Raw genomic sequence first — 25,521 nt, 5'->3', positions numbered from 1 at the left:
CGTTCGAGCGCACTGTGTACTGGCTGCGGCTGAGCGACAGCGCGCTGCTGTTTCTGTGCGTGCGGCTGACGCTCGACACGCTGGACCTGGTGGCGGAGCAGGGGCTGGAGTTCACGCACACGTCGCTGGCGATCCTGGCTAAGCTATGCGCGAAAGCCCGTAAGTTCAACAATAAGCTGTCGGAGGAGCAGCGCGGCGAGATTCTCGTGCGCGTGCGGCGGTTCAATAATGCGCTAGTCGAGGAGGTGTTGGCCGAAGCGGAGGCGCGCAGCGAGCCTCGCGAATCCCGCGAACGAAGCGAGCGGTCAACGCTGGAAGAACAGTCGCCTAGTGTTTCCAGCGCCACTGTCAGGGCACCAAAACAGTCCACGCTTGCCAACTTCCTCACCAAACCGGCCCCTGAAGAACCGCCCGCCCCCAAACGCCTCTCCATGCTTGAGCAGGCAAGGCTGCAGCTGGCCGAGAAGCGGCGCCAGGAGCCCGTGCGCCAGGAGCCGGCACCGCCGCGCCCGGCCGGCTTTAATAGACGCTCCAAAACTTCGGACGCCGAGTCGTCCACGTCCGAGTCCGAATCCGAGGACGAAAATGGTCTTTTCACAAAGGAGCAGGTAGTGGCCAAGATGAAGAAGACCAAAGCCGCGCTGCAATCTCTGCAGCCGCGCGCCAAAAACCTGGCGGTGCGGCCGAGCGGCGGTGCGGCTCGAGGTGTCGACCTGAAGAAGAAAGCAGAGGAGCTGATGCGGCTGCGTTTGAACGTCGACATGAACCCGCTGTACAAGGAGATACTCACGTGGTCGTACTTTCGCGATGGCGATTATCCCGACGACGACCAGAGCAAATACACCAGCGTGAAAAACAGGTTTGCGAGCGCAGACGAGTACCAGCAGACGTTCCGGCCGCTGCTGCTGCTGGAGTGCTGGCAGTCGATCCAGCGCGCCAAGGAGATGGCCCAGGAGACACCGTTCCGGGTGACTGTGGGCTCCCGTGCGGTCACAGACACTTTTTACGATGTTTTTGCGTCGACGCGGCGCGAAGTGGTGACGGAGCAGCGCTGTGTCGGCGACAGCGACCTAGTGGTGCTGATGTACGTGGACAATCTGGACAGCGACACGAGGCTGACGCGCAAGCATCTGGCTGGGTGTCGCCACGCGTGTCTGGGCCGTGTGAAAGACATCAAGAACAACAACAACGGGTTTTCCGACCTGACAGTCCGCGTGGCCACGAAAACAAACATGAATCCATACTTGAGTCCTGGCATGGAGTTGGTGTGCATGAAAGTTGTGCAGATGACGACGATTGAGCGGGAGTTTTCGTCGTTGCAAGGGCTGAAGTACTACGATCTTGGACGGGAGATAGTGACGGCAACGCCGAGCGTGCCGGGCAAGATCGATCCTGTGGTGGTGGGGCGGATGAAGCAGACGTATGCGGTGAATGACTCTCAGGCGCGGGCAATTGCGGGCACCGTGCACAAGGACGGATTTTCGCTGATCCAGGGTCCACCGGGCACGGGTAAGACCAAGACGATTTTGGGTATTATTGGGTGTGCGCTCACCTCGGGCAACCCGAACGCGATCGCGGTGCCGGGCGAGCAGAAAACGTCTTCGAAGCGGCGGATCCTGATCTGCGCCCCGTCGAACGCGGCTGTGGATGAGCTCGTGCTGCGGCTCATGGGCGGCATCAAAAGCTCGCGCGGCGATAACTACCGCCCCAAGGTAGTGAGGCTGGGCCGCTCGGACGCGGTGAACGCACAGGTGAAGGAGACTACGCTGGAGGAGCTTGTGGACGCGCAGCTGAGCGCCGTAGATACTGCCGCCGACGACACCAAGATCCGCGAGGAACACCGCAAGTGCGTGCACGAGCGCGACGATCTGAGACAGAAACTTGCAGCGGGCAACGTTTCGGCGGACGAGGTGGCGCGGCTCGAGCTGCGGCTGCAGGAGGTGGTGCAGAAGCGGAAAGAGCTTGGCCGCCGGCTCGACGAGCTGCGCGAACAGAACTCCGTCAAGCACAGAAACAGAGAGATCGAGCGCCGCAACGCACAGTTCCGCATCCTCAGCTCGGCCGAGGTTGTGTGCTCCACGCTCTCGGGCTCTGCCCACGAAGTGCTCGCCGGCATGTCGTTCACCTTCGACACTGTCGTCATCGACGAGGCCGCGCAGTGCATCGAGCTCAGCGCCATTATCCCCCTGCGGTACGGTGCCAAGCGGTGTATCATGGTCGGCGACCCCAACCAGCTGCCGCCGACTGTGCTGTCGCAGAAGGCAGCCAGCTTCAACTACGAGCAGTCTCTTTTCGTGCGTATGCAGAATAACCACGACAATGCGGTGTTCCTGCTGAATGTGCAATACCGTATGCACCCGGAAATCTCCAAATTCCCGTCCAAAGAATTCTACGACTCCAAGCTGCTGGACGGCTCCGGCATGGCAGAAAAAACCGCACGGCCGTGGCATGCGATCCAGGAGTACGGGCCATACCGGTTCTTCAACATCGAGGGCAGCCACCAGCAGAACGAACAGACCAAGTCGCTGTACAACTACGCAGAGGCCAAGATCGCGCTCGAGATCGTGTCGGACCTGTTTGCACTGTTTCCTGACGAACAGTGGCCGGGAAAAATCGGCATCATTTCGCCCTACAAGGAGCAGATCAGATGCATCCGCGAAGTGTTTGTGCAGAAGTTCGGGTTCGCGATCACCAAGGAAATCGATTTCAACACTGTGGATGGGTTCCAGGGCCAGGAAAAGGACATTGTGCTGTTTTCGTGCGTCCGTGCCGGGGAGCAGAACTCGGGCGTTGGCTTTTTGGGAGACGTGCGCCGCATGAACGTCGCCTTGACCAGAGCGCGCTCCTCGTTGTGGGTTCTTGGAAGCAGAGAAACCCTCATGTCCAATAAAACATGGCGCGACCTTATTGACGACCTGTACGAGCGCGGTCTTGTCATCAGAGCATATCCGGGCTTTACAAGGAAGAAGGGCAGTTTGGGCGACAGCTTCGAGCCGAAACGCAAGAAACATAAAGCCGACACGCGCGCGGAGCCTAAAAAACAGAAACTGGGCGTCATGGGCTACTCGTCTTTGAGTAACGCAAATAAGGTTCGAGCCCAGCCGGCGACGACGCCAACACCAGGTCCGCCGAAACCGGCACCACCGCCGCCGCCCGCCAGTCTGCCCAAAATCCCTGCCGTTGCGCGCCAAAGTGGAGCCCCTGTGGGCCCGTCCGGGGAACAGCTGATCAAGATCAGCAAGCCGAAACCAAAGTTCCCCCGGCCCAAACGTAATTAGCTGCATATACAGCGTCGAACACGCGTAATAATACATAGACATACATGACAAGTGGCGCAGGTGTGCTCCCCCAGGCTGGGGGCATTTGGTGCACGGATGTCCTCCATATATTTTTGGCACAGAAATATATAATCACTTCTCAGCATGGGCAACATTCCCTCGAGTCTCCTGGACGACCTATCCGAGGGAACAAACTGTAAGTACTCGCCGCAGCGGCCTCTAACAATCAGTCGGATCGGACGAAATTGACCGTCTCGCGAAGCGGTTCATGAAGCTGGACACAGACAACTCCGGGGCCATCGACAAGGACGAGTTTCTGTCGATCCCCGGAATCGGCCAAAATCCGCTTGCCAGGCGTGTGATAGACATCTTTGACACCAATAGGGGCGGCGACATTGACTTCAAGGAGTTTGTGGCCGGGCTGTCGATTTTCTCGAGCGGCTCAGTCGACGACAAGCTTCGGTTCCTCTTTAGGGTTTACGACATCGACAACGACGGGTACATTTCGAACGGCGAGTTATTCTTGGTGCTACGGATGATGGTGGCGAATTCGCTTACGGACGTGCAGTTACAGCAGCTCGTAGACCGCACGATCCTCGAAAACGACGAGGATGGAGACAACAGGCTGGATTTTGAAGAGTTCAAGAGAACCATCGCCCACACCGATGTGGCCAGCAAGCTGTCGCTGGAGGACAAAATCTGATCAGTCTTTCTTGTCGCCCTTGCTTTTCTGGATAGCCGATTTCGCCTGCACGTATTTTGTTGCCTCGCTGCTGCCGGCGGTGATCTGGGACGTTGACGCAACCGGCACAGAGAACGCCGGCTTGATGGGCAGCGACGATGGTGACGGCGAGTTTATGCTCCTCATGCTTTTGACGCTTGTGGCGCTGGCCGACGCCTTGAGCACCGGTTTTGGCTCCTCGCCCCGGATGGTGCGGACGGCGTTTTCTATTGCGGTGATCTCGTCGCCGATGATGGCCTCGATGTATCCCAGCTTGGACTGAGCCGCCTGCTGTTTGCGCTGCTGCAGCGTTCGCAGCGCCGCGGCAAGCTCCTTCAGCAGCAGCTCGGTTTTCTCCGGCACCGTGTCCGCAATTATTTTTTGCAACGCTGCCTCCAGCGAGCCCAGACTTTCAAATACGTCTTCCAAATACACACAGCACTCGTGGAAACTGACTTCCTTGGCTTCTGCCGCGTGCACCATGTCGGCCAATGCGCGCAGCTGCAAGTTGTAGTTTTCGATGATAGAGGCCGGGTTGAGCTGCTTATCGGCGCCCTTTACAGGCAACAGTTTTTCGATCTCATTGAACTCCTGCGCCTCGATCTGGCTCAAAGATTCGTAGTACGCGTTCAACTTGATGTCCAGCAGCGATTTGGACTCGCGCAGCTGCTGGTTCACTTGCTTCTGCTTCGTCCGCAGCGCGCGTAGCTTGTGCTCCAGCTGCTCAATCTCCTTTCCGATCCGGTCGCTCTCTGCAAGCAAGGTTTTGTACGCAGCACCCTCGGACGTGCGGTTCTCGATCTCGTCTATTCGGTCGACAATTTTCGTCCTCTTGGCCTCCCAATGCTCGAAATTCGTCAGCACTGCGCTCTTATTGTGCTGCTCTGTGGTGTAGATCTCCTTCATCGCCTGGTTAATCTGGCTCAGCTCCGAAAACAGGTGCAGCAGCGTCTCGCGCGTCCGGCCCACCCGCCGGCTCCCTTTGTGCAAGCTTGTTCTGTGTTTGTCGATGGTGGCGAGCAGCCGCGCCGTGACCACTATTTCCTGGTTTTTCAGATAGTGCAGCGGATCATCCACAAGACCCATTGAGGGCACCAGCGGGGCCTCCAGCGCGGCGTGCAAATTGCTGTGCGGCGAAAACGAGCTTGTGCTCATCTCCAGTTCCTCCGACGGCACTGTCGACGCAAAAAGCTTGTCTTTGTACCCGTCCTCAAGAGACGGCCCCATGTCGTATTGAATCGACTCAGACCGCGGAAAGCTCACCAGATCGTCCTGCGACTCGTTCAGGGGCCGTGACAGTCGACCGCCTCCGGTGTCGGACGTTTTCCGTTTCGAAAACGACGACTCGAATTTTGACATGGCGCATGAAATAATAAATTAAATTAAATTAGATTTAATTAGATAAATTAGTTATTATTTATTTCCTTGTCATAATCGTATCCACGGGCAATTCCCATCCTGCCCTCCTCAACGAGAGCACCGTCCAGCTCCTCTGTGCCAAAGTCGCTGCCTAGTCCGGTCCATGCCCTCGTTTGCAGATAATTCGCGGACGTGCTGACCGTGTTTTTGATGCTTAGCGTGTTGGAGAACCGACTCACCAACTGGCCGTCTGATCCTCCCGTTTCTGGGGCCCCCAGCTCCACTTCCAGATGTCTAATCTGTCGCAGCGGCTTCGATGCGGCCAATTGGCCCGTTACAGGGTTGAACTCCGGCACGTACCCGTCGTCGCCGTGGTCCGAGTCCTCGTGCTCGCTTTCCTGTTCCATCACTGCCTCGAAGTCCGTGATCCATTGGCCGGTCCACGTGATCTCCCGCTTCAGCGCTAATTGCAGCTCGTACGGCGTCACAATGTTCTTATAGTACTCGCCGTACTTGTCCAGAATAATGCCCGATTGGCCGCAACCGAGAATACACCACACGTCCACGCTCTCGAAGTTGGCCAGCTTCGCCACGTTCGGCTTCCCCACAACAAACATATAGTGTTTCTTGCCCGCCTGCCGCACCCACTTGATCACCTTGTTGAGCAGCGTCCGCGTGTTCGCCAGGGAGAGCGTGTTGATGAGAATGCCGATCGTGCCCGCGTTTCTGGTCATGTGCATCGCTCTATACCGCTGCATCAGCGACGGGAATGGGCCAAAACTCACAGTGCCCGAGTTTACGTCGTAGACGGCCATGCTGGAGAACTGCGTACTCAAATAAAGCAGCCGTGGGTCTTCAGGCTGCGTGATATGGAACAGGGCACACTCGTCCAGCGGGCCGTCGTAGTGGACGATTCGCGAGGCCAGCGCCGTTCCCTTGTGACTGTGCGTCGTGTGATCAATTATCGCTGCACGGCTCCGCTCCAGGTCTAGCTCTGCATAACCCACTTGATAATCCCCAGACAGTTTTTCGTACAATTCTTTCAAATAGAGCGTGTGCGACGTGTCGGCCATTAAAATCACTTTGTCGCCTGGCGAGTATGTTTCCTTGAACGCAGCAAGCACCTTTGCTGTGTCCAGGTATGGCTTGCCGAAAACGTACGCAGCGCTGAGCTTGTCGACCGGGTTCAAACATGCGTCGCCAAAATGCACCACTAGGTCGGCGAAAACGTGCTCGGCGGCCACTTCGTCAATGCAGCACGGCGAGTACGACGTGTCCGCTAGAATCCACACCTCCTGGTAGTTCTTGCAGTCCTTGCCGCAGTTCCCACTGCAGAGCTCGACGGCCTCGATGTCTCGGCTCGGCGATGTCGCGTGACTCTTGTCACGTGCGTCTTCAAGTTGTTCCTGGATCATTTGTAGAACGATCGATGAGTCTGCGATCAGCGAGTCTGGAAACTGCAGCGCAATGCGCTTGTACTTGGGTTTGTTCTGGTCATCTTTCTGCCTCAGAAAGTCCACTAATTTGTCCACAGAGTAATAGTCTCTGAGGACCTCTCGCAGACTCTTTTCTGATATATCGGGAACAGGCCCCAGATAGCTTCGAGCGCCGGCAGTTTTCTGGGTCTGGGAGAACTCAAATACTGTGGCGTCTTGTGCCGTTGATAGCACCGGAGGCACTAATTCTGACATGCTTGAGAGATTGTGAATGTAGGGTGATTATTTTTTTATTTTATTTTATTTTTTTTTTTTTTTTTCAATCTTATTATCTTTATGGCTATCGAACTGGGGTACACCGCAGATTACCACGTCCATCTACGACAGGATGAAATGATGAGACTCGTCACTCCTACAGTCAGACAAGGAGGAGTGTCTATAGCATACATCATGCCCAACCTGGTCCCACCTATCACGACCTTGGACCGTGTAATCGAGTACAAGCAGGAACTCGAGCAGTTGTGCGATTCCACCACTTTTTTGATGACACTTTACCTGAGTAAGGATCTGACGCCAGAGCTGGTAGAGGAGGCGGCGCACAAAAAGGCGATCCGTGGTATCAAGTGCTATCCGTCCGGCGTCACCACGAACTCGAACGCAGGTGTGGACCCCAACGATTTTTCGCAGTTTTACCCGATCTTTGAGATTATGCAGAAGCATGGGCTTGTGCTCAACCTGCACGGTGAGAAGCCGTCCATTTCGAACGAAGAAGGCAAGGACATCCACGTGTTGAACGCCGAGCCTGAATTTCTGCCTGCTCTTTTCAAGCTGCACAAAGACTTTCCGAAACTCAAAATCGTCCTTGAACACTGCACTACCAAAGCTGCCGTCGACGCAATACACGAAATCAACAAGGACCTGAAGGACGGCGAACAGCCAATCGTCGTAGCGTCCATCACGGCACACCATCTGTTCCTAATTGTGGACGACTGGGCCGGAAACCCGCTCAATTTCTGCAAGCCGGTGGCTAAGCTGCCAGAGGACAAGAGAGCCCTTATATCTGCTGCCACGTCCGGCAAGCCGTACTTCATTTTCGGATCAGACTCTGCTCCGCACGACGTTCACAAAAAGGCAGTTCACACAGGCGTGTGTGCGGGTGTGTATACCCAGCCGTACGCCATTGCATACCTGGCTGAGGTGTTTGATAAGCACGGGAAACTCGACAAATTGAAGGATTTCGTGTCGACGTTTGGAAACAGCTTCTACGAAATGGACGAATCCAAATTGCGCTCCAAGCAAAAATGCTGGCTGGTCGAAAAACCAAACCTCGTCGCCGACACGGTCGCACAGGGTGGACTGACCGTGGTCCCATTCCGTCCTGGTTCCAAACTCAGGTACGCAGTCGAGTGGAGATAGAGTCAAACGTTGCCCAGCACAATCATAAATTTGAGGTGTTTGTCGTGGCCTTCAGGGAAGGTTCCGTCCTCGTTGAACACACAGATGCTGTTGCTTTTCCAACCCCAGCTCTGAGACTTGTGGAAATCGTTCGGGACAGAGAGGAAGGAGGTGATTGTGGGTTTTTCGCGTCTAGATGGAGTAAACATGATAAAGTACACCATGATAACGTTTCGTTGGTCTTCGTAGGTGAGGAACGAGCGTGGCTCTGTTCCCGGGCTTCTGATAGACGGTGCAGACGAGTCGTTAAGAGAAAGATCGGTCAAACTGAGCGAACTATCGTCCTGCACGTTCTCTTTCTCCTCGGCTCCATGCAGATTGCTTCCCAACGGAGCCATATTTCTGTCCATCCGAGCGTTCACTGGATCGCGATGTTTTTTGGGCATGCTCTGGTAATTCACGTTGCCTGCAAAAACGTTCGGATTGGTCAGACTATACTTAGAGGACGACGTGGACCCGCTGTTGTTTGCTCTGTGTAGATACGCGCCTATTTGATATGTGTTTTTTAGCTGGATCTTGTTTTTCTGGAGATACAAGTTCCAATATGACCCGGCATACCAGAAAGTTGTTCCATAGACTCGCTTTTCTGTCAAAAGGTCAGAAACGTTTGCGAACGCGATAGAAAACCGAAACGGAGGAATCGATGTCCAGCTGTAGAGCCGCTCGTTTTTCGGGCTCTCGTCCTGGGTGGACTTCCCGTTCTCGACGCTCCCTGTAGCGGGCGACGTGCTGAGCATGTCGGCCATTTTTCTGTCGAGTTCCGCAGGAAGACCAGAGATGGTAGCGTCTTTAATAGGAATTCTGAACCATTTGGAGTCGGACGTCGGCGGAGCAGCGCTTGTCACGGTAGACGCGATGTTCGATGTTGGCGAGCTGAGAACTAGCCGCTGCAGATAAACCGCCTGCCACAGCGCCTTGTGCAACACCTGCGGGTCCACGTAGGAGCGGCCGTAGATATCTGTGAAAGATTCCAGCTCTTGGAGCTGTTCCGGACTCATGTGGCAATAATGCAGTTTCTCGTTCAATGTCTGCTTGATAGGCGTAATTTCGTCCTCGTCGTAATTCGCCTCAATGCGGCGTTCCAACAGCTTGATGATAAATATGCACCGGTCCCATTCACTGGGGACAAAGAAGTAATCTTCGCCAACCACGTCTGCAATGACGGCGGCCGGTAAATCGTCCCACGGCTCAATCCCGACCTCCCAGCCGTCCGTGGACAATATGCCCTTGCCGTTCTGTATGATCCTCTCGCTGGCCGCTCCGTAATTGCTTGAGACGGCAAACCTGATAACGTCCGAGATGTTGGCCATGTTCATGTTCTTGACGATGCAGTCCGTCGCCGTACACACCGCCTCGTTTATGGCAAGATACTGGCCCACAGCGATCATGCTGTACGGAATTTTGGACTCCTCTGTCGTGTTAACAACCCCGTACAGTCTCGAGATGGCCAACTCGAAACTGTGCTGAGTGATGCGCGGGTCGTCAAACTCCAGAACGTACTCGTCGCGAACGTAATCCTCATCGTCGGCGGGCCATTTGAACAAGCTCTGGAAATAGTCGCTTCTATCCAGAACAAGCCGATGGAGCCTGTATGTGGCTCCAAACGCCGTGACCCGGACGTCTGAGTAGGCTCCTTCTAAAAACCCTCGCTTGTAGAAGTAGTCCGACACCGTTTCAGTTTTGCAGCATCCGTAGGGACAGGACCCATTGTCGGAATCGGCTTGTGTGCTGTGTGCCCCCGATTTCGAGGGGGACGTCTCTTTTGGTGATAGATCAACCGATCCCGATAAGAGCCCTGAACCAGGGGTCTCTGAGCCGAGAAGCGGCGACGAAAGCTCCGGATCACGATAGTGCGTGAGGTTGCCGGGCGCCGAGCCACGCAGAGGTCTTCGTCTGGGGGTAGAGCTGGAGGCCGACATAAATAAAATAAATTGGCGCAGGATAAATAAATTAATAAAATGTTTTGTGGCCACTGCTCATTTTGACGTATTATAGATGTATTCGTAAAAAGACACACCGGGGCGGCGAAAAAACACGAGGCTCGCGTTGTTATTTGCCACGTCTGGCGCAATATTCATCCTATATAGTTTGCCATCGAGAACTGCTCTCATTCGCTTTCCTTGAAGAGATCATTGATCTTGCGGAAAATCTCCTTGTCCTTCTCGGTCTCCTTAGATGGATCGTTCTCGTCGTCGTTGATTTCTTGCATCCAAAACAGGTTTTTGGCACCGCTGCTCAGAAACGTCAGCATGTACACTCTTCCCGTCTTGCACGAGTTGACCTTTTTCCATGTGACGTCGCCGGCAATGACCAGCAATTCCTCCGGCTCGACCCCGCCAACAGTCGTCTCGCGCGGCTTCCACACAAACAGGTAAAACTCGTCTCCCTCGTCGCTTTGGCTGATCACAATCTCGCCCTTGGTGGGATTCGGCGTGTACACCTTGGTTTCCTCGTTGTAGTCGACCTTGCCCGCTTTGAATTTGAGAGGAGTGGAAAGAACCATGTTTGTAATCAGAAACTCCTGTGGCAAACAAGCGACTTATTTTTCAGAAATACTAAAATTGATTAAATAAAATAAAATATTTATGAACTTTCCTCCAGACGACATTAAAATCCTGGTCGAGGAGATTGCCGAGCTGCTTCTGGCACGCAAGCAGACCCTCTCAGTTAGTGAGGGTGCGTGTGGTGGACTTCTGAGCGCCTACTTGATCTCTCTGCCTGGAGCGTCCAAGTTTTTCGATGGAGGTCGTCTGGTGTATAGCCTCAAGTCTCGGCTGAAGTTGAGCGGCTGGAATACGGACCAGATCAGAGACTACACGGGGCCGAGCGAGGCAGTGGTGCTGCGCCTGGCCAGGAATCTGCGGATCGAGTTTGGCTCCACATATGTGCTCTCGGAGTCGGGTTTTGCTGGGCCATCCACCAGTGTTGGACTGGGAGACCAGGAGAGCATCACCGACTCCTCGAAGCAGGGAGTCGTCTATCTGGGAATCAGCGGCCCATACGGAGACAGATCGTGCACGGTGAGCACGGGAAGCGAGGACAGGTCTGAGAACATGCAATTGTTTGCCAAGAAGGGGCTGGAATTTCTCCTCAGGGTGTTGAGGACAGAGGGGTGAGCAAGCAATTTAAAATTTTTATCTTCACTATTAACAGTCTCAATTAACAATCTCCTTCAATGCCTGTCTGATGCTGTCGACACCCTTGACGAGGTCCTCTTTTGAGATAACCAAAGGCGGAGCGAGTCTGATGATGTGCTCGTGGGTTGGCTTGGCCAAGACGCCATGATCCTTCATCTTCAGACACAAGTCCCAGGCCGTCTTGCCGTTGGTCTTGGTGTCGTCGACAACGATGGCGCACAGAAGACCTTTGCCTCTGACCTCCTTGATGACGCCCTTGGACTCCTGCTTGAGCTTCTCGAGTTCTCCCTGGAAAAATTGGCCGAGCTCGGCAGATCTTTCCACCAGCTTCTCGTCCTTCACCACCTCCAGAGCCTCAATGGCCACGCGCGAGGCCAGAGGGTTGCCGCCATACGTGGATCCGTGGGAGCCCGGCTCCAGAGTGTGCATGATCTCCTTGGAAGACAGCACGGCAGACACAGGCAAAACACCTCCCGAGATGGCCTTTCCAAGAAGCACCATGTCTGGCTTATTTTCTCTAGGTAAATAGTGCTCCCAACAGAGCAGCTTTCCGGTTCTGGCAATGCCGGTCTGGATCTCGTCGGCTATAAGCAGAACGTTGTATTTTTTGCACAGCTCCTTGACGCGGGAGAAGTAGTCTTTTGGTGGCACCACGATACCGGCCTCACCTTGGATTGGCTCGATCAGAATAGCGGCGATCTTGTCGCCCGCGTTGGCGAATGCCAGCTCGACGTCCTCGATGTTGCCGTAGCGTAGGATCTGGTTGTCGGTTCCTGGAATGACAGGACCCACTTTTTCGAGGTATGGGCCAAAGTGATCTCTGGCCTCTGGATCGGTGGACATGCTGACAATAGCCAGCGATCTGCCGTGGAAATTGTCTGCGCAGGATAAAACGATGGCCTCATTTGGAGCAATGCCCTTCTTCTTGTAACCCCATCTTCTGGCCAACTTCAAAGCCGTCTCGACGGCCTCGGCACCGGTGTTCATTGGAAGAACGCACTCGTAGCCAAAAAATTCAGTCACGTATTTTGCATACGAGCCAAAAATGTCCGAGGAAAACGCTCTGGATGAAAGAGTCAGCTTGTGGGCCTGCTCGACAAGTGCGTTGATGATACGAGGGTGGCAGTGGCCCTGGTTGACGGCAGAATAGGCTGACAGGAAGTCGAGGTACTCGTTTCCTTCGGGATCCCAGACCTTGGCGCCCTGGGCCCTGGAGAACACCACAGGGAGTGGGTGGTAGTTATGAGCGGCATATTCGTGCTCGTATTCGATAGCCTTGGCAGAGGACAGGTTGAACTCGGGAGAAACCATTTTACAGTAAGCGGGAAAGTGCAGCAGTTTATATATAAAAGCGTTCGCCGTGGCCTGCTTCTGGCGAAAATTGGGTAAAAATCTGGAGTACAAATTTCTTAACGGAAAGAGATGGCGAATATATTGGATCATGCTATTTAATTAATGGAATTTCGGTTTGCCTGACACCACGCTTTCGAGCGTGGCGAGCCGGCCGTTGAACATATCGAGGTCTTTCTGGAGTCTACGCAAGCTGCGTTCGTCCTCTGTTCGGTAGATCATGTTCGGATACCTGGACCCCATTTCGTGGATCACCAGTGGTGGGATAGCCATTCCTACCAGCAACGCAATGAAGCTAATTGTCAGTGGAACTAAGAGCAGACACCTACCTTGGGCTTCTCAGGGAACGTATGGTGGTCATTTTGCGATCACAAAATTGTGGGGAAATCGCACCTATATATAGATTTTCAATTTTGGCTACCCCACTAATTTCCACTAATTTTCGTGGAGTTTGAACAAATTCCGGTGACCCCCGGACCTAAGCACCAGCACTAAATTGGCAACTGCGCATGACAGGATAATGCACGCCATGACAAATCGCAGCGTATCTGACGTGGCTGATAAGACGACGATGTCGGTCCATTTGAACTGGACAAATTGGTCGCCGCGGGCCTCTACCGTCTCCATTAGTGCGGTCTCCACGGCAAACGCGAGCACCAGCCGCACGTGCTGCGCCACATGTCCCACGTCGATGTGCTCCAACGTGTCGCGCTCGGTGTGAATGTACGGGTTCGACGCAGCCAGCTCTGACTCCAAAACGTACACCGCTGGAAACCCGTTGATCAGCGCTGCTGAGTGGTCTGAACATATTTGGCCGCAACGTGTGTTTCTGTACGGGATCGTGCAATACGTCTCGATTAGTTGCTTGACGTAATTCATTAGCGACTCGGATGCGTAATCTTCCACCACGCCAAAATGTGGCGGTGCACCAGCGGAAAACCCCGTCATGTCCTGCTCCAGAAACGCAACGATGTCTGTGTAGCTGGCGAGGATATCCAGCGAACCGCGCAGCCCGGGCTCCTCTGCCGCGTAGAAGTGAAATTCCAGCGATTGGCGAAATTCCCATCGATTTTGCTGCAATATTCGTATTGCCTCCAGCAACGTAACTATTCCTGAAAGATCGTCGTCGACACCCGGAGACGAAAGAAACGGCACCAAATTCAACGAGTCAAGATGACACCCAACCACCACTTTGGTGTGTTGTGTGCCGGGGATTTTTGCAATGAGCGACGGCTGTCTCCATCCGTGGTGGTAAATATCGACGGTAACACCGGTATCTCTGAGCAGCGATTCTATTTCCACGGCAAATGACTCACCCGTATCTGAGTTGTACTCCCTGTGGCGAAACGCGCCCGCAAGATGCTGCAACTGCTCCGTTATTCTGGTTTCGTTGATGCGCTCTATGAGACCGTTTACTGTCTCCTGGTGAAACTCGGACGGATACTCGAAAACAGGCACTTTAATGGGCCATAAGAGACCAATGTACTTCAAAGTTGCTGTCTGGAGCAGCAACAGCACCAGAGAAATAGCCAGCCCCGTGATTGGTGCCATAGGGTCTAAAAATTACACAGGTGCTCTAATTATTATATTTTACATTGCACTGCCCAAATGTCATTTTCGATACTCAAAATATCACGTCGTCTTCTGTCTGCGCAGTCAGGTCAGGCACCTCCTGCGATTCCTGTTTTGTCTCGTCCTGTGACTGCTCCGCAAGAGCCTTGGCCTTTCGGGCAGCGTTCTCGGCATCAAGCTGCGCATTAGCCTGCTGCTTCTTCTCCTGCACTTTCTTCAGCCGGTAGAACTCCTCTCTGTCAAGCTCGTCCAGCTCCGAGTTGATGTAAGCAATGGTGTTCTCCGTGCGCGGGATAATCACGTGCTCAATAGCGTTCACTCTTCTGTTGGTCACCTTGATCACCTCGTCTAGAATGACAAATGCCGTCTGCAGCGACGCAAGATCAACAAGCGTCTGTACACTCTTCGTGTAGACGTCCTTGGCCTTCTGAACCTGCTGTCCTCCTCTTCCCAGACCTGTCATCTTGAAGTCGTTAATGCTCTCGTCGATGTCGGCCTCGAATTGCGGCAGATACACTCCCGAGACGTTCTCCTGGCGAGCACGCACCCGGAATCGTGCTCTATTCACAGATTCCTGAACCTGGTATCCAATGTTGCCACCTGTGGCGTATGAGACCTCCGCCAACGAAAACGCCGCCGTCTGCATCACACGGCCCATCTTTCTCTTGGCGTCGTCTATCCGTTTGGTGATGTCTCTGAATCTCTTGGTCAACGCTTCTGATTTACGTTTCAGCAGCGAATGGCCCTGCTGAGCCCCCTTCAGCTTCCCCTTCATCAAGCTCAGCGTCATCCGTGTCGGGAAGACCTGCTCTCTAACTTGTTAGCGTCTAAAACACCGTTGTACGTACCTGTTTGCAGACGACATGTGTGGTAGTTGTTATAAAAAGGTAAATTTTTGGCTGCTTCTTGTGCCGGGTAGCGTTGAGAAAATAATTGGAAAACACCCGGGCTGTGCTGTGAATATTTCATTGGCATGTCCGGAGGTTTGGTGCGACCAGAAGACGTGGACGCCGAGCTTGCAGTCCACAAGGAACCATATCTGCTGGAGAACTGGCTGGACTACCTGGAGCACAAGAAGGGCTTTCCAGAGGCAGATATTCTGCAGATTTACCGACGCGCACTCAGACGCTTGCCGCAGTCATTCAAGCTTTGGACGGGCTATCTCGAGCTGGTCCACAAGCTCGCTGGTAAAGGCGACGTAGAATTTTTGGTCAAGACGTACGAGCAGTGTTTGGCGAGTTTAAGCGAGTTTCCTGGTCTCTGGCAGAGGTTTCTCGTATTTCTCGTAGAAAACCTCGATCAGCTGGATATATCCTATGTTCGTCGCCGGTTCAACGAGGCATTGCAAAACTTGAGTGTTTCGCAGCATTTTGGTGTATGGAAGTTGTTTATCCGCTTTGCTGACATGGTTGGCGGTCGCACAAGTTTTACCGTATACAGGCGATATTTTGATTTTAGGGCGAGACTTGTGGACTACGACGATCTGTTTGCGGACCTTCCAGATTTGGACACAGTTATAGATAAGCTTGTGCTCTACACGGACTCAGCAGACCTATTTGCGAAACTCGGACCAGTTTTTGAGACCATAGCCCAAAATACCAGTCTTTTGGTGCAGCTCTCCATTTCGGAGTTCAGCCTATACAGCATCTATTTCGACCTAGTTTTGGAATTTGGAGACGAAAAAGATGCGCGAGAAATGTATCGGCATCTTGCCGACAAGTTTGTGGACCAGCGGTGCCTGCTTTCAATAAAACTTGCGGCCTGCTATGAAAAAAAGCATAGATATCTGGAAGCTGAAGATATTTTTGAAAAGGAGCTAAAAAGAGTGAACAACCTGCACGACTTCCAGTTGATTTTCGAGGCATACACAGAAATGGAAGACAGACGAATGACTCTCTTATCACAGAAGCTTGACGACGACACCGCGTCCGAGCTGGACGTCATAATGGACAGATTTGAGGATCTGTTGGCCAGGAGAAAATATCTGGTGAGCGACACGGCACTTCGCCAAAATCCCGACAATATACACGAGTGGCTGAACAGAATTGATATGTATGACAGCAAAAACGAAATCGCAGACTGCTACGCACAGGCAGCGGAAACAATCCGGCCGCAAAAAGTGCAGCTGCCAGGGCTTCTTCCGAAACTCTGGATACACTACGCTAAATTCTATGCGGAAAATGGTGAAGTCACAACAGCAAGGAAGATCTTTCAGACATCCACCAAGGTTCCCTTCCGCCACATTGAAGACCTGGTCGATATCTGGCTGGCATGGGCACAGTGGGAACTGGAAAAGGATCGCGAGCGGGCAGTGAGGGTGCTCGAAAAAGCGCTCGAGACTCCAAAATACGACGGGAAAATAAACTACCGGGATGAGGACCTTAGTCCCCAGATGCGCATCCACAAGTCCACGAGGCTTTGGCAATATTACTTGGATTTAATAAAGAGCTCCAAAAATTTGGAAGCAACATGCAAAGCATATGACAGAATGATCGACGTCAAGGTCGCCACTGCGCAATCGATTTTGGACTACGCCGCACTCCTAGAAGACAAAAAGCTCTACGAAGAGTCGTTCAGGGTCTACGAACGCGGAGTGCTGCTTTTCCGCTACCCAACCGTGTACGAGATATGGGTTGTCTACCTTGACAAAATTCTGCATTACCAACATCAACTCTCAATCGGAGTTGAGAGAATTCGGGACTTGTTTGAGAATGCGCTGCAAAACTGTCCTCCCGAGCTGTCCAAGCCGATTTTCTTGCTGTATGCGCAGTTTGAGGAGACCAGGGGCTCCAAACTGCTTGCGCTCAAGGTGTACCGCCGGGCCATCGAGTACATCCCAGCAAACGCCGAGAAAGTTGAGCTGTACAGCCTGCTGGCGGCCAAAACAATCCAGTTCAAGAACATCGAGAGCGCAAGAGAGGTCTACCAGAGCGCGCTGGAGTCAGTGACGGTCAACGCTCCGGGCTTCCTCGACGTGCTGGTGCAAGGGTTTGTGGGCCTGGAGCTGCGGCTGGGCCAGTACCGGCGGTGTCGCGAGATATATCGGTATGCTGCGCGGCTTTTGGTGCAGTTTGCAAAGCGTGAGCAGGACGTGGAGCATGTGTGGAGTTTGTGGAAGCGGTTTGAAGTGGAAAACGGGTCGGAGGAGAGCTACAAGGAGCTGCTACGGTTCAAGAGGCATCTGGAGAATACTGTGGTGAATGTGCGCGCCAAGACGACGGATTCGATCGGATTTGTGCACAAGGAGACCCGAGGGGCCTTGGACGACAGCACCAAAGGAAACAGCGCCGAGATAGCGTTAGATATAGACGAAATGGAATAAACTATCGCGACGTACGCCTAAGAAAATCTATCATCGATCCAGTGCTGCGTGCTCATTTGGCTCAATCTGCTGAGCGCTCTAGCAAACGCAAACCGTTCCTCATCTAGTGTACCAAACATAGCCGCCTTCTTGGCGACCTTTTTGTCGAAGCCGTGGTTTTTCACCAGATCGTCGTTTTCCAGGGCGTCCTCTACTTCTTCCGACGTGGTGCGCGATAGCGAGTAGTCGCCGTCGCCGATGTCTTCGGGCTCAACAAAAATGTCTGTGAACGGAGCCGCCGCCGTGACGGCAAGACAACCGTGGCTGTCGTAGACGGCGTCCAAAAACGTAATAAATCTTCGCACTCGGTCGCGCACGTTGACGCTCAAATACGGGATGTCTGTCACAATGAACGCTTTATAGGATGAGGCCAGCGTCAGGTAGTCGCCGGCAGCAAGCGGCTGGCCACAGAGCTGGTCGAAGGTGAACATGGCAACATTGGGCGGCGAGCTAATCGGCACGACAAGGTCGCGGCCCCAGATCCGCAGCGGCACGTTCTCCTTTGGCAGGACTCCCTGGGCAAAAAACTCGTACCAGGTGTCAATGTGCTCCTTCTGCTGTCTTCGCGACGCCTTGGAGTCGAAACGGATGCCTGGTTTAGGGAAGTAGTACACGGAAGACAATGGCTTAGGAACTTTCCTATAGTCTGTTGGCGAATTGAGATAGATGACCTTTGTTGTTCTTTTGATCAGCTGGATGCAGGGAATAAACGACTCGCGCTGGATTCCGTTGATGTAGAGATCATCCGGGGCCCTGTTGGAAGTCGCAAACAGGATTAGGCCATGGTCTGGCCGCAGAACCAGGTTCAGTAGCCGTCTTAGCAGCATTGCGTCAGCAACATCGGTAACCTGGAACTCGTCGAAACACAGCACCGTCGATTTTTGCGCCAGCTCCCACGCCAACAGCGGAATCACGTCAATGTCGTGCTTGCCCCCGTGTTTCATTTTGAGTTCGTGCGAGCGTTTGTGCAGGTTTTGCATGAACTGGTGGAAGTGAACTCTACGTTTGGTGAGATGTTTGGGGACTGTTTGGTAGAAAAGGTCCATCAGCATGGTCTTCCCGCACCCCACGTCTCCGTAGAGGTAAATACCGCTAGGCACAGAGACAGCCTGCTCTGGGGCTGCTTTTTTCTTTCTGAAAAAAGATCCAAATACCTTCGACAGCCCTGTTTTGGGAGTAAGATCTCTGATATCTGGCTCGTCCACTTTTGGAGGCTGGTAACGGACAAGCTCGGAGTATAATCCCTCCAGGCTGCTCAGAATGCCTCGCTGGTACGCATCGTCCTTCAATCTGTGCTGAGCCACCAGATGGTCGTATCTCTGCAGAGGCGACGTGCCATGGCGGCGAATGCCGGTCCAGTAAATGCTTCGGCAACCGTGCTGGAACAACCAAGAGCGTACAATCAACATGAAAAATATTCGACTCGGAGGAACACCGGATATAATGAGGATACATTTAACAAGCTACGATATCGCATTTATATGCTCCAGCCGTGTCATACAGCTAGCCGGTAGCTATGGGCCGCCCACTGGAAGCCTGTAGGTGTGTTTACCTGCTGCTGTGCTGGGGACCCTGAGCCGTGCTCTGTGGCCGGGTAAGTCCGATGCAAATAGAAATATTTTACAAAAAATATTTCAAAATACTTCATTCAATATGGATATTCACCGGTGTCGATTTGTGGACTATACACCGCACACGGTGACTTCGCTTGCGTTCTCGCACAAATCTGTGAGTGATAGTTGTCCGCACGAGCTCCGTTTGGCAGTGGGGCGAGCCGATGGGTCGATAGAGGTGTGGAACCCACGCGGGAAACACACCAACTGGCTCAAGGAGCACGTCATTCCCGGGTGTCGGGGCAGATCCGTCGAGGCGCTCGTGTGGTGCAGTGACGAGGGACAATCCAGGTTATTTTCCATTGGCGGTTCAACATATCTGACCGAGTGGAACGTTGCGAAAAGCGTTCCTTTACATAACCACGACTGCAATGCGGGTGTAATATGGTCTTTGGCCGCCAACCAGTCGCAGAATAAAATTGCTGTGGGCTGTGAGGACGGTTCTGTGGTGATAATAGACATTACAGGAGGTCCTGGTGTGATGGAACACGAACGAATCTTGCAACGGCAGCAATCACGAGTTTTGAGTCTATGCTGGTATAAAGACGATATGGTCATCGGTGGATGCGCAGACGGGCGAATCAGATGCTGGGATAGCAAGGGACAATTATTGCAGACACTGAGAGTTGACAAGTCGAAGACAGAGAGCACGCTTGTATGGAGCGTCTACATGGTTGCAAATGGGAGCCAGCTGGTTTCCGGAGACTCTACCGGAAGCGTCAAGTTCTGGGACATGAAACACTTTGTTTTGCAGCAGAGTTTCAACGTCCATGAGGCAGACGTTCTAACACTTACAGGAAACATGAGTGGCACCACAGTGTTCAGTGCGGGAGTGGACCGCAAGATATTTCAGTTTCAGCTAGTTGACAACGGGAAAAAATCGCATAAATGGATGAACAGCACAAACAGGCTACTTCATGGTAACGACGTGCGTTCCATGGCGTCGTATGAGTCGCGCAACTTGGATCTTTTGGTGAGCGGTGGCGTGGAAAGAGTGGTTGCCGTGAATTCTTTACGGAATTTCCAAAATAGCATGGTGTTCAAGCTTCCACTGAACGCTAACAATGTGATACTAAACGACGAACACAGACTGTTAATTATGTGGCAGGACCAGACCGTGAAAATATGGCGTTTTCTGGGCAACCAGGAGAAGGCACTGGCCGCCAAGCTCACCCTTTCGGACCCGGAGAGCATCAGTGATGTTGCTGTCTCCAAGAACGGACGGTATTTGATAGTTGCGCGTTTGAGCATTGTCCGCATATACGAGCTGATCGAGACAGATACGGCCAAGCTGCAGGTGGTGAAAGTGCCGGCCGCCAAATTGGAAGACATCGGAGCCAAGAAGGTGCACGTTCTGGACGCTTTGGGACTCATCCTGCTGGTGACAAACAGCAATGAATATCTGAGTGTGCGGTTCAATGTGGACGACGACGACGACGTGTCTGAGTTCGACGAAGCCCAGGACGTGGTGGAGTACGATATGGACAACGAGTGCGAGCTTTTGGACGCCAGCCAGGACTCCCAGCTTGTCGCTAGTGCTGGCTACAATGGCAAGATCTCTCTGCTGGATCTCGGGTCTGGTGAAGCGCGCGTGCTGGTGAGACTGAATGAGGTGCCGACGGCCTTACGGTTCACTTCGAACAACACGCTTCTGGTGGCCACCATGGAGCATAAGCTTTTCGAATTCAACTTGGACGGAGAGCTTCACACCGAGTGGTCCAAAAAAAACAGCGAGAATATGCCACAACAGTTTCTGTCGCTGCCTGGCCAGCCGTATGGGGTTTTCGAGACTCCGGACCGGTTCTGGGTTTACGGCACCAGCTGGATTGCCTTTTTCGACGCCAAAACAGAGCTGCCTCAGAAACAGGCCAAGGGCAAGAAACGGCCAAGAAGCAAGCCGAACGGTGTGAACGGCTCTGTCAGTGATAGCATAGAAAGAGAGGTGTCTGAAAAAACGTTCTGGTTCACCAACAAGTACAAGAACCTGCTTTTGGCAGACAGACTTTCGGATGATGAGCTGGTGGTGGTCGAGAGGCCTGTGGAGGAGATGCCGTCGCCGCCAGCATTCAAGCTGGTAAAATATAATATATAAAGGAAAATAATTTTTTTTATCCACGAAATTTCCTTATCGGATGAGAATAGTGCTGCTAGACGCAAGTGGCAATATTTGCCGGCTCTGGAAGCAGGAATTGAGACGCCTGAAAAAAGAGCTGGTTGATGCGATGCGGTGGGGTGACGAGAAATTGGAGGTTTCTGTTTTCAACGGGGATATACAAGAGCTTAAGCTTGACACAAACAAGGAAACTGTCTTTTTCTCGCCGGGCAACTCCTTTGGCGGAATGGCCGGTGGCTACGACAGAGCGTTGGCGTGCCTGTTCTCTGATACCGGAGACTGGAGAACGATTGACCGGTACGTGAAAAACTGGATTGTCGAAAACAGTCAAGGATACTCGGCTCCAGGAACTGCGCAACTGATCCGAATCAACACGCCGGATTCGACAGCCTGGCGCAAGTACAGGGCCAGTGCGATACTGCACGTCCCGACAATGAGAACTCCGGAATCGCTTGTATTTTCGGACGAACAGACAATCCAGTCCGTTTTTGACTGGACCTGGCAGAGTCTAGTGCGAGTCAGGCAAGAGCCGTCTGTGGATGTGTTTGTGCTCACGGGGATGGGGACGGGCACCGGTGGTCTTGCAGAAGGGCTGGTGTGCCGAGTGATGGTGGCGGCAATTGCCATGTTTGGCAACCGATTGGGCAAAGAAGTACTGTCCTACCTAGACAACACACAGCGAAAAAGCAGTGTCGAAAAAAAACTATACGATTAAGCTTAAGTCCTATACAGTTTGAGCGAAAGGCTCGCTGTGAGGGCCATGGTGGCAAAAACAAACACCATCATCAGCGAGTCTCCCACAGCCTCGCGGTATATTTTTAGCACTTTGGTGGTATATTTGGGGTCGAGGCCGTTGCGCACATAAAAGAAGTTCTCCATGAGAGTTTTGTATATTTTGTCGCCGTCCGGTCTTTTCTTCTCGATGAAGTAGTGCCATAGTTCTTTGCTGAGGACCGTGCTGTATATGTTGAGAGTGATTCCTGTTCCAGAAACGGAGCCGATCGACCGGAATAGATAGTTCATTCCGGTGACCGAGGCCTGGTGTTTGAGACCAACTTTGCCGACCACCATGATCAGCAGACTCACCAAGAACATGCCGTATCCGAAACCGGCTAAAGAGAAGCCCGCGGCAAGCAAGGCGATCTGCCAGTAGTTACGGTCTTCTGGTAAAAATGCCGGCTTGGCAGTCAGACAGACACCGAGCGACAGGAGCGAGCCCGAAAACACAGCCAGGAACCCCAGGATCGAGGTGCGGACAGATTTGGCAACAACATAGTCATCCTTTGCATTGGCGTCGTGTTTCAGCAACCAGCCAGAATACAGCGAGCCAAACGAGACGAAAAACACGCCGAACCCGTTAAACAGCCCCAACTGCAGGGAGTCGAGACCGTGGACGGTCTGCAGATAGATAGGCAGGATAAAGTTGATTCCGTACAGCGTCATGGTTCCAAACATCGCCGTGAGCGCTCCTAAGCGCAGGATTCCCTGGAAAGCGAAGGGAGGGATGATATGTTCTGTAGCAAGTCTCGATTCCACCAGATAGAATAGCACGCCGGAAACAACGGCGCCGGCCACATACGTGAGTCCTTCCGCGCGACTGGTCGACGAGAACAGGAGAAGCACGCTCGCAATGAGCAACGCCAGGGTCAGCGAGCCGGCAAGGTCGATTTTGGCGAAGTTTTCCTTGGTAAAGCGTTTCTGCATGCGTTCCTCAGCGTCTTCCATGTATTCGTGCACATTGGTGGAGACCAGGTACGCAGCAAGAGCCACAAATGGCACCTGACAGCCGAACATCCATCTCCAGCCGTTTCTTGGGTCTACGCCCAAACATACACCGCCAATTATAGGGCCAATGAATTGTCCTAGGCCGTACACGAGATTTGCATATCCCTGGTACATGCCGCGCATTCTGAGTGGAACGACGTCGGTGACAACAATGGAGCTCAAAGCGGATATGCCACCGCCGCCAATTCCTGCCAACGCCCGCGCAGCAGCAAATTGGGTCACCGACCGCGAGCAGGCGCACAGCAGACAGCCTAATCCAAACCAGAACTGAGCAAACAAAAGACTTGTTTTACGGCCAAACACCTCGCTGATTTTGCCCATCAGCGGCTGGAAAATCGCATTCGTCAGCAGGTAACTTGTGCCGATCCAGGCGAGTCTATTGGAGTCGTGAAGCAGTGAGGCTATGGTGTTGGCCGTGGTCGACACGATGGTGGAGTCGGCTGCCGAAAGAAATGAGCCGGTCCATAGAGACACAATGATGAGCGGCAGGTTCCGCGGAAGCGGCGTGTGTGCCGCTGTCGGTTGCGGGAGTAGCGGCGACTGCTCTGTTGGCTTTTGGGGAAGAGGCATTAGGAAAAAAATGATTCGCGCAGCAGAAATTAAGGAATAATATGAGTAATCTATAAAATAGTGAAAACCGCTACCCCTTCGGTCTGGCCTCAATCATCCGTATGTACGAGCTCTTGGTAGCCTTACGCCAGCGCTTACCATATACCATTAGCGGTAGGCTCAGAAACATGAAGAACAGGTTCAGAACCGCGAGAGCCACGTATGTAGCCTCCGTGCCGGACCTCTCCAGCCACGGCGAGCATGCAAACGTGAAAATGCAGCCGATGATGTTGTTGATCACCTCGACGGCAATGAGCGTCTCCAGAATCAGCTGGTCGTAGGTCCCGATCACGTAGAGCATCGCCAGGTTTCCAGCGGACGAAAACAGATATGCGATCATAGCCAGCCCCACGTATATCACGCGCCAATCGAGACCCCGCGACACGCCAAAGCCAAACATCAGCAGCCCCGCAGAGCCCACTATGCCGGAGAGAAACGCGAAAAACAGTCTGAACTCAGACTCCACGATGCCGTTGTTCTTGCGGGCCACCCAGAGCACAAAGTAGTCGGTAAGCGAGCCTGCATAAATGCAGCCAATAAAGGAGCCAATTATGCATGGGATGTTCATCAGAGCAATGCGTCGACCTGAAAAGTTGAACGGGTCGCCGTACAGATCAGTGTCTTGGGTGGTGAGGTAAAAGGACAAAACGGCGCTCTGGAAGCCCCAAATAAGGCCTCCAAAAATCACTGGTGGAAACCAAAAACAGCGGAAATTGTACACCAGCAGTTTGGCATATTGTTTGATGAATTCCTGCACTGTTCGGGCTTTCCAAGCACCAAGAAGCGAATAGCGCTGCTTCCAAGTGGCCGGAGCGTCGTGATACCCAAAGTCGTCGTCCTGCTCATGACTGACAATTCCGTGTGTCTGCAGACTTCTGTTGAGCAGCGAATTCTGGGAGTGATACGCGAACCTCGAGTAGTCGAAATAGTCTTCTTCGAGAAGAAACAGCACCATAAGCAAGCAGATGCCGCTCGCTATCGCTCCAGACCACCCAACCCATGTGAAGTCTCTATTTTCGGCAATTAGGTTGGCAATGAGTGGGCCCAGGTAAGTGCCAAGCGAAGTTGCGAGTATATAGATTGTGACAACGGCACCCAACTGGTGCTTGAAAAAAATGCTGCTCATGCTCAGCTGCACCTGGGCCTCTGTTGAGCCTTCTGCAAACCCTATGAGCACCTGAGACCCAAATATGTCACCCTTATGGCGTATCCGGGCGTACCAGATAGACCCAAACAATGCAAAGAGGATTCCGAGAACGTATGTTATTCGGCGGCCGCAAAGAGACGCAAGGGGGCCATACAACCAGACAGACACTGCAATGGAAACAAATAGAACTCCTGCAGAGTTGTTGAGCCAGTCATAGTCGATACCTGTGAGCTGGTTGATGGAGTCCTGGGGAGCAGACGCATCGTTTGCTATCGCCGCTGTAAAGGCCGTTATCAAAAGTAGAATGAAAAATTGCAGCGACTTTCTCCATGACGGCCAATTTAGAGGATCATTGACCGAGTTGGAGGGCTGTGGAAGCAGTATCACTCCATATTTCGATTTGAGGTCAGGAATATCTTCAAGGGGTGAGTTTCTGTTGTAGACATACTTTTTAGGTCTGGAGGCTTTCTGCAGCTGCTTCTGGTGTAATATGGCAGAGGTGTAAATGGAGTATGTGCCGGGAATATATTGTGGGTGGTAAATATCCGTGTATTTCTCCATAAAAACGGATTTATTGAAGTCCTA

General features: G+C 53.0%; 15 protein-coding genes across 15 annotated transcripts; 5 read left to right on the top strand and 10 right to left on the bottom strand.

Moving 5' to 3' along the window:
• Positions 1 to 3,422: 3,422 nt before the first annotated feature.
• Positions 3,423 to 5,358, top strand: OGAPODRAFT_82523 (uncharacterized protein; the record flags this gene model as incomplete). The annotated part of the gene is made up of 2 exons (XM_018356623.1): positions 3,423 to 3,474; positions 3,509 to 5,358. The coding sequence occupies 2 exons, from the start codon at positions 3,423 to 3,425 to the stop codon at positions 3,979 to 3,981; spliced, it is 525 nt and encodes a 174-aa protein (XP_018210524.1). The 3' UTR covers positions 3,982 to 5,358.
• On the bottom strand, positions 3,427 to 5,358 carry OGAPODRAFT_100232 (uncharacterized protein; the record flags this gene model as incomplete). The annotated part of the gene is made up of 1 exon (XM_018352964.1): positions 3,427 to 5,358. The coding sequence occupies one exon, from the start codon at positions 5,356 to 5,358 to the stop codon at positions 3,982 to 3,984; it is 1,377 nt and encodes a 458-aa protein (XP_018210523.1). The 3' UTR covers positions 3,427 to 3,981.
• Positions 5,359 to 5,405: 47 nt separating this feature from the next.
• On the bottom strand, positions 5,406 to 7,075 carry OGAPODRAFT_100231 (uncharacterized protein; the record flags this gene model as incomplete). Its single annotated transcript, XM_018352963.1, has 2 exons — positions 6,702 to 7,075; positions 5,406 to 6,650 (listed from the first exon to the last, which is right to left on the bottom strand). The coding sequence occupies exons 1-2, from the start codon at positions 7,047 to 7,049 to the stop codon at positions 5,406 to 5,408; spliced, it is 1,593 nt and encodes a 530-aa protein (XP_018210522.1). The 5' UTR covers positions 7,050 to 7,075.
• A 43-nt stretch (positions 7,076 to 7,118) lies between these two features.
• OGAPODRAFT_87999 (uncharacterized protein) lies at positions 7,119 to 10,079 on the top strand. The gene has a single exon (XM_018356882.1). The coding sequence runs from the start codon at positions 7,131 to 7,133 to the stop codon at positions 8,208 to 8,210; it is 1,080 nt and encodes a 359-aa protein (XP_018210521.1). The 5' UTR covers positions 7,119 to 7,130; the 3' UTR covers positions 8,211 to 10,079.
• Positions 8,233 to 10,168, bottom strand: OGAPODRAFT_94032 (uncharacterized protein; the record flags this gene model as incomplete). The annotated part of the gene is made up of 2 exons (XM_018357454.1): positions 8,233 to 8,278; positions 8,328 to 10,168. The coding sequence occupies 2 exons, from the start codon at positions 10,166 to 10,168 to the stop codon at positions 8,233 to 8,235; spliced, it is 1,887 nt and encodes a 628-aa protein (XP_018210520.1).
• Positions 10,169 to 10,219: 51 nt separating this feature from the next.
• On the bottom strand, positions 10,220 to 10,785 carry OGAPODRAFT_16473 (uncharacterized protein). Its single transcript, XM_018354453.1, has one exon. It carries the CDS (start codon positions 10,750 to 10,752, stop codon positions 10,357 to 10,359), a length of 396 nt encoding a protein of 131 aa, XP_018210519.1. The 5' UTR covers positions 10,753 to 10,785; the 3' UTR covers positions 10,220 to 10,356.
• Positions 10,786 to 10,834: 49 nt separating this feature from the next.
• Positions 10,835 to 12,683, top strand: OGAPODRAFT_94030 (uncharacterized protein; the record flags this gene model as incomplete). The annotated part of the gene is made up of 1 exon (XM_018357453.1): positions 10,835 to 12,683. The coding sequence occupies one exon, from the start codon at positions 10,835 to 10,837 to the stop codon at positions 11,363 to 11,365; it is 531 nt and encodes a 176-aa protein (XP_018210518.1). The 3' UTR covers positions 11,366 to 12,683.
• On the bottom strand, positions 10,852 to 12,697 carry OGAPODRAFT_100225 (uncharacterized protein; the record flags this gene model as incomplete). The annotated part of the gene is made up of 1 exon (XM_018352962.1): positions 10,852 to 12,697. One exon carries the CDS (start codon positions 12,695 to 12,697, stop codon positions 11,405 to 11,407), a length of 1,293 nt encoding a protein of 430 aa, XP_018210517.1. The 3' UTR covers positions 10,852 to 11,404.
• Positions 12,698 to 13,372: 675 nt separating this feature from the next.
• Positions 13,373 to 14,194, bottom strand: OGAPODRAFT_43680 (uncharacterized protein; the record flags this gene model as incomplete). The annotated part of the gene is made up of 1 exon (XM_018355461.1): positions 13,373 to 14,194. A coding segment is annotated over one exon (822 nt), but the record flags the coding sequence as incomplete, so codon positions are not given.
• A 124-nt stretch (positions 14,195 to 14,318) lies between these two features.
• Positions 14,319 to 15,122, bottom strand: OGAPODRAFT_16472 (uncharacterized protein). Its single transcript, XM_018354452.1, has one exon. The coding sequence runs from the start codon at positions 15,096 to 15,098 to the stop codon at positions 14,361 to 14,363; it is 738 nt and encodes a 245-aa protein (XP_018210515.1). The 5' UTR covers positions 15,099 to 15,122; the 3' UTR covers positions 14,319 to 14,360.
• A 159-nt stretch (positions 15,123 to 15,281) lies between these two features.
• OGAPODRAFT_94027 (uncharacterized protein) lies at positions 15,282 to 17,604 on the top strand (the record flags this gene model as incomplete). The annotated part of the gene is made up of 2 exons (XM_018357452.1): positions 15,282 to 17,543; positions 17,587 to 17,604. 2 exons carry the CDS (start codon positions 15,282 to 15,284, stop codon positions 17,602 to 17,604), a joined length of 2,280 nt encoding a protein of 759 aa, XP_018210514.1.
• A 43-nt stretch (positions 17,605 to 17,647) lies between these two features.
• On the bottom strand, positions 17,648 to 19,078 carry OGAPODRAFT_100218 (uncharacterized protein; the record flags this gene model as incomplete). Its single annotated transcript, XM_018352961.1, has 1 exon — positions 17,648 to 19,078. The coding sequence occupies one exon, from the start codon at positions 19,076 to 19,078 to the stop codon at positions 17,648 to 17,650; it is 1,431 nt and encodes a 476-aa protein (XP_018210513.1).
• A 244-nt stretch (positions 19,079 to 19,322) lies between these two features.
• On the top strand, positions 19,323 to 23,770 carry OGAPODRAFT_94025 (uncharacterized protein; the record flags this gene model as incomplete). The annotated part of the gene is made up of 3 exons (XM_018357451.1): positions 19,323 to 21,356; positions 21,469 to 22,005; positions 22,046 to 23,770. 3 exons carry the CDS (start codon positions 19,323 to 19,325, stop codon positions 22,061 to 22,063), a joined length of 2,589 nt encoding a protein of 862 aa, XP_018210511.1. The 3' UTR covers positions 22,064 to 23,770.
• OGAPODRAFT_16471 (uncharacterized protein) lies at positions 21,504 to 23,770 on the bottom strand. The gene has a single exon (XM_018354451.1). It carries the CDS (start codon positions 23,748 to 23,750, stop codon positions 22,113 to 22,115), a length of 1,638 nt encoding a protein of 545 aa, XP_018210512.1. The 5' UTR covers positions 23,751 to 23,770; the 3' UTR covers positions 21,504 to 22,112.
• Positions 23,771 to 23,775: 5 nt separating this feature from the next.
• OGAPODRAFT_87988 (uncharacterized protein) lies at positions 23,776 to 25,497 on the bottom strand (the record flags this gene model as incomplete). The annotated part of the gene is made up of 1 exon (XM_018356881.1): positions 23,776 to 25,497. The coding sequence occupies one exon, from the start codon at positions 25,495 to 25,497 to the stop codon at positions 23,821 to 23,823; it is 1,677 nt and encodes a 558-aa protein (XP_018210510.1). The 3' UTR covers positions 23,776 to 23,820.
• Positions 25,498 to 25,521: the final 24 nt, after the last annotated feature.

The sequence above is a fragment of the Ogataea polymorpha genome (genome assembly GCF_001664045.1).
Source record: "Ogataea polymorpha strain NCYC 495 leu1.1 chromosome Unknown OGAPOscaffold_4, whole genome shotgun sequence".
NCBI lineage: Eukaryota > Fungi > Ascomycota > Pichiomycetes > Pichiales > Pichiaceae > Ogataea > Ogataea polymorpha.
This window is presented reverse-complemented; position numbering and strand designations above follow the sequence as displayed.